This window comes from Tachypleus tridentatus, chromosome 1 (assembly GCF_004210375.1).
Source record: "Tachypleus tridentatus isolate NWPU-2018 chromosome 1, ASM421037v1, whole genome shotgun sequence".
Classification (NCBI taxonomy): domain Eukaryota; kingdom Metazoa; phylum Arthropoda; class Merostomata; order Xiphosura; family Limulidae; genus Tachypleus; species Tachypleus tridentatus.
Window position 1 is genome coordinate 64008630 of NC_134825.1, and position 10907 is coordinate 64019536.

Genomic DNA, 10907 nt, shown 5'->3' on the forward strand with positions numbered 1-10907 from the left:
AGGGTCACACTTGTATAGAAATTTGAACATGAGTTTGTACTTTTCATTTATGTCATTGACTTTTGTTTAAAGTTATTATTCTGCAAAAGGCAATTTAACTTTAATTTATACAAAATTTCAGAGACTTATTTATATTTTTATATATTTGCAGTCTCCAGCTGAAAAACGTAGGGGAAGAAAATCTCGAAGTGCCAGTCATGATGCTACTGCATTTCTTTCAGTTCCTACTCACAATTTACACAGTGAGGAACGCCGAGCTAGTTTTGACATTGCCTGTAGTCCAACACAAAGGAATGAATTTTGTTATGATAGGCCAAATAAAGCCAATGTGAGTGTTCAAGTTCTTTCTATCCATTTGTAGCTTTCATGGCATAATTTAAATTTCCATTAACATAATACTCTTGCAGTATGTTAAATTGTTTTAAAAAATGTTTATTTTAAAAAAAAAAAATTTTTTTTTTGCTATTACATTGTCAGTCCAGATTTTATGACAGAACTGGAGTTCATTTTTCTTATTCACCCCCAATTTATATGTGTAGTTTTAAACATTCTTCTGGAACTTCTCATGCAGGAAATAGGCAGTTGTAATCACCATCTATAATTTAATCCTTTTATTTTTACCAAACTTTTAAGTGAAATAATTATGTTAATAACTGCTATGATATTAAATTTAACTTAATTTTAATTCTTATTTGAAAAGTACATTATGGCAAGTTTGGAGAAATTATTATTCATGGCAATTTTTCATTTCAAAGGTGATCTTAAATTACTTGTTTAGGCAAAACTTGTATTATGTCATAAATATTGTACCTTTGTGTAGAAATGAAATGTGAAACCTAATTTGTTTTAGGATTTGCCATATATCACTAAGTTAGACTGGGGGCAAATTTCAGTGAAGAAAGGCTTAGTATTTATTTTCTTCACCATAATGCACATTTATGCTTATAACAACAACTGTTATCTTTCAAAAAGTATGTCTGTGGGACAGTATGGAATAATTAACTGTTAATATTAATGTTTCTTATTCAATATACCTGCATTAAGGTAGATTAATTGTGGCCACTAAGAGGTATTACAAATGCCATACACATAAATTGTACTAATGTGCTTTTACAAATCTTAATATAGTGAGATAAGTACAGTAATTAAATTTTTTTGTATAAAAAGGTATCAGTAAGTACGTGATAAAATTAACTTGCAATTTTGAATCACTGGTGTATCTCAAGAATAGTGTAATACAAAGAAATATGATATCACATTACATTAATTATGTAAAATGAAAACTATTACAGTGAAAAATACATTGTTTTATTCTGATGATGAATTCTGATGGAATAAATAATAATGAGAAATAATAGTGAAACATTGAAACTTCTAAGGCTCTATATTATTTCCCTTTGATGTGGATTCCTGTAAGTGGTGAGGAGATCTCCCAGAGAAGGTTCTGTATTTTCAGTTTACCTTCTCTGGGGTCTGAACATCCACATGTTTGCCATGCATAGTGACCCACAAAGGGGAGGAGAGGATCCTGGTGGTTAAGAGGTCCAACTCATACACATCACTTTAGCCTTGAATTCTTGTAGGTGGTTTGGCTTAGGGTAACCTACCAGGGTTAGTCAACTTATCCTAGGGTGAGCCAAGTACAAGTGTTGAGCATTCTCAATGGGCATTGTGGACATCATGACTGATGCTGGTGTTTGAGTACAGTGGTCAAGAAACTCTGGCAGTGCTGCAATATCCTTATTTGGCATTGTAGTGCATTTCATTGTAGGACTCCATGATGGGTGGTGTTAGTGGACATTGAATCTTCTTTTATTTATTATGGATGCCACAGTGCTTGAAAAAAAAAAAACAGCTTATAGGTAAATGACCATGCATAGACAAACCTGTTACACAGCCACCACCACCATCAGACCCTGTAACTTGATTTTTAATCCTTCATTTTTATCTGACAAATCATTCAGGCAAATGTTTCCCTTTTTTCATTCAGAAGGGATTAGAGGCACTAGCCAGTTCTTCCAAGTCTGTCAAGAACTACATTCTGGGGACATCTTGGTAGAAACATCTACACCAAACTCTTCCTGAATTCTAAGGCCATTGGGAATATACCCATTAACAATACTCCTCACGCTACTCTGAATTCCTCCCGAGGAGTGATCCTTGAAAGGGATTTGAAGAACATCCTCGGACTGATAATCCTTGCTGGTTTCTCCAGCTAGGGCATTTTCACTGTGCATTGTATCTTCACTTGCAAGGATGGAATTATGTTGCCAACTAATTTTGATGTTTACATCAACACGTTCACCTACCTCTGTCAAAACAGGTTATCTAAACTTTAAGGCACAACCTTACATTCTTAACCCTCTTAGATGTTTCCAGTGCCAGTGGTTTAGTTACTCAAAGAAAACTTGTAATGTTCTGTGATATGCTTGTTGTGGTGGCAGAGAACAAAATTCCTATGAATGTGACTCACTGCATTAATTGTAATAGTTCCCACCCCTCATTCTTTCATTATTGTGCCAGGTTGGTGGAGAAGAAAGAGGTACAGCATTTAAAAACTTAACAAAATTTCTTACCTCAAGGCTAGAAAGTTATTATCCCTAACTCCATCTCAGAAATGTGCTGCTGCACTGCATTCTACTGCTACAGTGGGAGTGCAAACAGATCTTTCCATGCCTCTAACAGAGTCATTTGCAAACTGTTTTGAGGAAGTAGAATTTGATTTCATGTTTTTAGTATAACAAGTTAGGTATTGTAATTCAAACTTATTTCATTGTCACTGCAGAACTAGGTTACTTGTTTTTTTTAAAAAATAAAATCTATATCTAAATACCTCACATAATATGAATTAATCTTTATTTTCAACAATCAGGAAATTTCATTCACATATTTATTTCTTACAGATGACAAAAAACAATGCTGAAGATTCTGACTGTGTTTTTGTCAGAAAGAGATCTATGTCACTATTTCCACCGTCTATCCACAAACCAGATGAAGGAGCCACCAATGATACTGACAATGAAAGCATTTCATCACATATCCCTGACGTTCAAAAAGAAAATACAAATAGAAGGCGTTATTGGAAAGCATGGAATAGCCTGCCAGATGAAGCAACAGATAATGAGATGGAAGACAACTATGAACGGATTGATATAAATCGTATCCTTCAGCTCTGCCCTCCTCCAAGACCAGCCAGAACTGAGGAAGAAATACTAGAAGATCTTGCTGGAGAGTATGTTACCTTTGTCTTTGCACATCGATATGCTTGTAGGGACCTAGATAATTCAAATCAGAAGTGGAGCTCATTACCTGTAACACCTCATATTTGTGAAAATGCACTTGCTGATCCATTAAATCAATCTACAATTTCGACAAGAAACAGAAGACAATCAATAAGTAATTCAGCATCATCATCATCTGTAAGTACTTCTATGGCAAGTTCTTGTAATCAAAACTGTAAAAAACATGGTAACTATGACAATCTAATGAACCTATGGAATAAATTAGGGACTGTAGAAATTAAAACAGATAATAGTGAAGAAACTGGTAGCACCTCAAGTGAATCATCATGGAAGCAGAATGCTGCTCTTCGAAGAGTTCAGTCCTTCACTGGAATAGCCAAAGCCAAAGTTGCTTCCCTTCATCAATCACTTTCATTTCGACAGCAATCTACAAACAGCTCTGGCTTGCCTCCAAAACCTAAAATAGTACCTCGGCCAAAAAATAAAAGGAAAGATTATGAAGAGATTACTTTGTTCTCCATTCCTCCTCCTCCTGTCTCCCATTCCAAAGAAAGCTCCAGTCCAACTACTCCAGCAGTGTGGTTAAAACAGCAACAGAATCATTTGGTAGAGTCTTCAAGTAAGTGTGGGTCTTTGCCCAGTGGCTTCCATCTTGACCATGGTTACAATGACATGGGGCCAAACAAATCAACAAGTCACCTTGATGTTGAAAAAGGCAGGATGAGAGTGGAAACAAGTCATAATCTTTATAGTGACCATAGGCCATTCACAAATGCCTCAGACAAACCCTTATGTGATTTTATGGAGGACCTTGAGGAGTACATAGCTTCAGCTTCTTATAGAAAGCAGCACGATTTTAGGTTTCCAGTAAATTCTGAAGATAGACTGGCAACATGTGCTACAACACCTGCAGCTAGTATGGAGAATATGTCTATTCATCCTGAACACAAGGTATACAGACAGGTAGGCTCTAGATATGCTACTCTCAGAACTGTAATATCCAATGTTAGTTCAAAGATATCTTTTCTTAAAGCTAATTTTGGGTCTCCCATGACTGACCAGTCAGATAATAAATCTGTGATGTCAAACATTAGTGATTCTTCTTCAAGATTAGAGAGCATGGATGAACGTCCTGTGTGTTGTTCAACTGCTAAATCTAACCAGGAAAGTGATACAAAAGTTCTTAAAACCCGTTTTGGCAATTCTATTGCCAGAGCATATTCTACTATGAGGAAGCAGCGACTCTCAAAAGATGAAGAGACTAGAGAAAGCAAATCCATTCCAAATGACTGTATTTCAAAGAAAAATCCAGTTTATGTTCATAAACCAGGGAGCTCCGTAATTGGGGCTCGTATAGCTGGTATACACGAATCAGAATACTGTGTACCAGGCTCTTTGTTTGTTTGTCGTCAGCTGAGGTCAAACAAAGATGAGGATGTGCGTCCTGATAGTCTGCTCTCTGATTCTTCAAATACCACTTCATCTAGTGATGGAGATAAGTTCTCTGGAGGGAGTTACATGAATGCTCCTTTTGAATCCTTGTTATCATTATCTGATAACATTACACAGAAAGATAGAATGGAGAAAGAGATTTCTTCAGAAAACAATGAAAGTTATGGAGATAGCTTTTATGAAAGGTCTTTTGAGGCAACTGAAAGTACCATGCCAGAAGATCTTTTCAGAGATTCTGCAATTTATAGTGATCCAGAAGATGCTGATCTAAGTACTACTGAGTCTTCTTCAGTGACAAATTATGAGGCTTCTCCAACTTTATGTGCATTTCCAGAAATAAACATTACTTCTAAAGATGTTTTTGACAGTGAGAAAATAGAGACAAAGAAATTGTCTTTCCTTGATGCATCTGGCAGTGAGAGTAAAAATCAAAATGTTTCTAAAATACATTGTACTAAAAAACTTCATCCTGCTGATACAATTACATCTGAAGATCTCAATCAGAGCAGTGAGAAAATAGTAAGGAAAAAGAATATGAATTGTTCAGAAACAATCCCAAAAAACACACTGAATATTGAGCCTCGTCCTATAGAAATTGTGTGTACTCCCAGTGTGAATGGTACAACACTTGAAAAGTTGAAAATATTGGGGGAAGAAAATCCTAAACTACACAAAGAAATCACACCATCACCAACAAATGGTTCAAAGAATACTGAGAACAAACAAGGAGAAATTATTAAACTTCAGAAAGAATTCATACCACAATTAGTAGAAACAGCAAATGTGAAAAATCAGATAAAACTTCCATCATTGGTAGATGGATTAAAAAGCATTCACCAGCGGCAAAATGAGGACATTAAATTTCTGAATAAACTTACACCATTATCTGTAGACATGAAGAACACTCCGGAAGAAATTAAATCTCAGATTGAACTTACTCCAATTTTTAATCATGGGTTGAAGGACATCTGTCAAAAACAAAATGAGGACATTAGAATTCAAAAAGAACTTAATGAATCATTAGTAGATGGTTTGAAAAGCATTCATCAGAGACGGCTTGAATTAGAGAAATGGTGTACTCAAAGGGTCAACCAAGATAGTAAAGAAAGCAGCTCAACTCATTCAAATCCCTGTTTTAAAATAATCACAGAGGATGGGGTTAAAGAAGTATCCACTGCATTCAGCTCTACAGAACCTGCTGATACACAACCAATGCCTGCAAAAGGATGGGTAAAGCACATTGTCAGCAAATTTCAAAGTGAAAGCTAATCATAATGTCAATGATCTGCATTTTGTCATATTATAATATATTACAGTTTTGTACAAACGTTTATGCCTATTTTATACCAATAGAAGTGCCAAATTCCGTGTGTGTATATATATATATATCAGATATATATATAATCTGATGTTTTATAGGAAATGTGATTGTAGAAAAAAATAGATGTCCTTTTTTATGCCATAGTTTTATATTCGTAACTTTATCATTTTAAAATATGTTTAAGTTACTCATGTTTCTCAAGTAATGAAATGTGATTCAGAGAGTTTTTTCACACTATTAAAAAATATTGTATTAAAATAGAATTTGTTGAATATCATTTGCAAAACTTTCTGAAAAATGTCTGAAAATTTACAGAAACTAATTCTGTGGCAAGAAAATACAGGAAAAAGTTTTTTAATGATGTGAAACTTATGAAAAGTGAAATTACTAAAAAAAACCAAAGATTTTTATTAACTATTTAGTTACCTGTGAAAATGTAAAATTATGTACTTAGCTGTACTGGCATCTAGTCCAGGCTTTATACTTGCTGTTTTGAATTTGTCCAAAAACTTTAAATGGAGGACTGCAAGACTCTCTATTATTTGAGGTGTTATATGCATGTCTCGAGATGTTTACTTATCATTTTATGTAATTTTTGGAGTTCACTGATTATGACAGATGAGCATCAGGCACTAGAGAATAGGAGGGCATTGAAAAAAAAATCTTAAAATGTACAGTCACATCAGGAGACTTACACTTGTGGATACAATCATTAGTCCACCATAAAACCATTACAAATTAGGATCTTACCTATAAGATGATTCCATAAACACTCAAGATCAAATTTATGAAGACTTATTAATCAGCTACATTATATATGTTAAACATTCAATACAAATAAAAGAAAATCTAGGAATTATAAATACTTGTAAAAAGCTATTTCTTAAGATCCATGATGTGCATATTTGGAGATTTTCTATAATTGTAATTTTGTTGTTAAAGTGGAGGTACAAGAACTAAAGCTGTTTCTAACATTGGGTTCAATATGATGATGTTAGCTACACAATCACCTCTAGAGCTCACCAAAATGTTCCGTCCTCTCTTCTACTCAGCATATTGCCTAAATTTATTAGCATATCAGTCTAGTGCAGACTTGCATCATAATGGTCTAGCCATCTTCCCTTGCAGTATCTTCTGTAAATGTAATATCCCAGAAACCTAATACTAGGCTCAATCTGAATGTTTACTCTCTTTTTTCTGTTGCAGTATGCTGTCTGAATATAATACCAGGATGCCTAGAAAATCCTAAACTTGACCTACATCAGTTTTTTCCTGCTTTTAAATAGCTTGTCATCATAATGTAATGTGTTTACAATATCTAATAGTGGGTCTGCATTAGAATCTTACCTCCCTTCTTTTCTGCAACATACTGTTTAAATAAACTTCATTCTGAGCTCATAGTAAAATTTATTTCTTATGGAACATATTGTATAAATGCAGTTTTTCAAAGAGACTTAATTCTGACCTTATATCAAAATATGCATCCCTCTCCTGTTTCTTGTAACATGCTATCTAAATGTAATAAGTTCAGGAAGCATTCCAAGTGTTATTCATAAATGATTGGGTAAAGCATGCTGTTTCTTTTCAGTATTTTACAAATTTTATGATGGGCTCACTTTAGCATGCTGTTAGCTCTCCTTATTAAGTCTACATTAAATCTAACATGCCTTTTTTTTTTTTTTACCCATCTGCAATAAAACATTTCACAATATTTAAGTGAATTAGTGGGCATTTGATAAGTGTGATTGATATGATTCATCAATCAATTAGCTTAATTTGTTCTTAAATGAAAATTATTTTCACAACCGAGTGTCATCACCTGTCAACAATTTTGTTGTTAGGTTAAACTTGATAAAGATTATTAACTTTTGATAAAATAAAAAGCAAGTAATAATATATCACTTGCATTATGTTTTACTTTTCAATTAAAAGTTTTTTGTGTTTAACTTCATAACAATAAGAATAACAAAATATTAATATGTTTTTCCTTCTATACTACCAGTGAGAAAAACAAGAAAAACTAAGCTACAACAAGTTATTTATGTAGTTAACTTATTACTAAAATAATATAACATACTACTGGTTCTTGTTTGGTAGTTTGTTACAGAAAATGATGTGTGTATATATAATAAACACTCAGGTTTTATGGTATTCGAAAGCAACTTAAAAACTTTAATATGATTAAACAATATTTGTAAGAAAAAGCCTCGCTAAAATAAATTTAACATTAGAAAAATAAATTTAGCAATAGTGCAATAGCAAATGGTAAAAACATTTTTTATGTGCAGTTGTGTGTACTTACCTCAAGATGAAGACTGCCTATGTTTGGAGTAATAACACTGCCTTTCTGTCATATTTAATAAACTTAGAAACATCTCCTTTATCAGGGTTTAATCTCATATTTTTAACATTTATTGTGGAGCATAACATAGATCTATAAACATGTATCATCAACGTCATTCATGGTTTGTTGTTGTCATGATATTTTATCACATTAATTCATTAGCAATTTTTTTGTAAATATATACATATTAATGTGAAAATGTTCCTACTATTTAAAGTACTGATTTAGCATCAGTAGTTTCAGAATTAAATATAGTATTCTAAAGTATTTTTATTAACTGAGAAGTTGCCTTGAAATTTGTAAATAGTGGTAGTCCAAAATTTATTATAATCCAAGATAGGAAGTGAGAGTGTTATGCCATGATATCATCCATAAAATACCTGTATAAGAGAACTTCATTTTGTAGAAAGGAGTTTTCAATAAATGGCACAGTTTTTCACTTTGCTTTTGTAGTGTTTTAGTGAGCTCTATTTTTTTAGCATATGTGATACCATACATAAAAGACTAAAATTATTGCTGCCAGTTTTAATTAAGAATTTTTTATTGTTTTAAATGCATCTTATAGAAATTTGTTTACTTGTTTATTAGTGATGCACAAATATTCCGTCCTTTTTTTCTGGCTGCCAATGATCATCTAACTTGATGAACAAGAATCTTTGTAGTTAGTGTTTTTAGATAAGGGGACTGGTACTTTATATCTTCAGGAACTTAGAAGTTACATGTGTCAGGTCTCTTGGTCCAGTTATTTTTTTTAAAACAATCATATGCCCTAATTTTTATAACTCCGAAAGAATTACCAGCATATAAACATAACATCGAGCAAAAAAATAAAATGAGAAAAATTTTTAAATTGTTATTTCGTGCTTATACTACATAATATAAAAGGAGAATAAGTCTTTAGATTTTCACATTTATCTTATGGCAAAGAATAAGAGTTTATTTATCAGTATTTAAAACTACAACTTCATCTTCACTGGTTTAAAGAACATTTGAACTGTGTATTCACATCTAATTTTTAATCATTCAATAATGAAAATCAAACTTAAGACCAAGATTGCATTAATAACCAGTAATGTTTATGCATCATTTTTTGCATTCAGTATACTCATGTATATTTCCATGAAAATTTACCATTGTGGTACTGTAAAAATTATGATTTTTTTTTGTGCAGTTATTTTGCTTAGTACTTTAACATTGGTCCATAAACTGAGATTTAAAAGTTTTGTCCTACTACTGTTATTACAAGAGAGAGAGAGGATATTTGCAGTATTTCTAACTCTAAGCATTCTGTGAAAAACAACAGAATGTACCTGAATCATGTAGGCATTAATCCCTTAATGATGAGTAAAAATAAGAGAGAGATTAAAAACTCCAGGACCAGACAATGCTTTTCCTAGGGTTTTAAAGGAAGTCAAATGATCACATGTTAACTTCTCGTTTTCTTTTGATAGGTCAATTAAACATTGGGCATGTTTTTGAACTCTGAGGTTCAAAGAGTAGTTAAGATCACTCCTTGTCATGTAATCTCATTTCTATGGTGGGAAAAATTGTATTGTCTGATAAAAAATATAAAAACAAACTTGTAAAAACCCTTGGTGGAATGTAATAACATAAAAGAAGGCCAACATGATTCATTAGAATGAAATATTGCCATACAATACAGGATGTTACATGTAATCTGGATGATGAAAAAGGTGCATTTCAGAAATTCACACAAAGCTACACAAGACCAATGGTGGCCATCTTTAACTTTGAACTGATAGGGAGAAAAAAAAAACTTGTCAACAACACCATTTCAAATTCTTTGGTTAATGAAACTGAATGGTGAGTTTTGATCATCACTCCTATTGCACCATGGCTTCAAAGAGCAGAACTCATTTTTGCAGAAGTGAGACAAGAAACATAGACCTTCAAATTCGCAGTCTTGCATGCTAACCACTATGTCACATCCAGCCATGCAGGGAATAGATGTGTACTTAAGCTTTCAGAAAAGCTTTGAATAAGGCACTACACAGTGAAGTGTTGGTGAAAAACAAATTAATTGGATTGTAATGTAGCTTGATGAGAGAAAGCAGAAAGTTGTTAATGGAGTACAACCAAACTAGATCTTTTTTTCTACCAATGGTGAGCTTCAAAAAACAGTGCTTGAACCATTATGTTTTCTTATTTGCATAATTATAAGAGCATATGACTTAAAAGTAAATATGGATTTATGTTAACTGCATTTCATCTGCCCTGTCTGTTTCCAATGAGCCCTTTCACTAAAAATCAGGGCTCATTAGGCCAACTGGGATATGACAGACATAGTCTTGGTCTAATACTGTTGATATCAACAGTTTTCATAGACAATAACAGTAATGAAGAAAACTAGATCAAGTGAATTTTAATTATCAATTTTATTTAATAATTTAGAAGGCAGATTTCAGGTTAAATATCAATAAGACATTATTTATTTATTTTTAACATTATTTAATTGTTACATTATTATTATTCAGTTGAACTATACTATCATTTAAAAAAACTAGTAAACCAGCAAACTAGTCTGGTT

General features: G+C 32.7%; 1 protein-coding gene across 4 annotated transcripts in view; it reads left to right on the plus strand.

The window, feature by feature from the left end:
* LOC143250517 (pleckstrin homology domain-containing family G member 1-like) overlaps positions 1 to 8814 on the plus strand; it is an 81799-nt gene extending 72985 nt beyond the window's left edge. For 3 of the 4 annotated variants that reach the window (XM_076501198.1, XM_076501183.1, XM_076501192.1), the window contains exon 13: positions 152 to 332. Coding sequence is in view for 1 of the 4 variants with exons in the window: in XM_076501172.1 (XP_076357287.1) it covers positions 2904 to 5963 (3060 nt within the window). In the remaining 3 variants the exon portion in view is untranslated. Of the gene's footprint in view, positions 1 to 151; positions 333 to 2903 lie in introns of those variants that run through there. The other variant, XM_076501172.1, reaches the window with a different exon arrangement.
* Positions 8815 to 10907: the final 2093 nt, after the last annotated feature.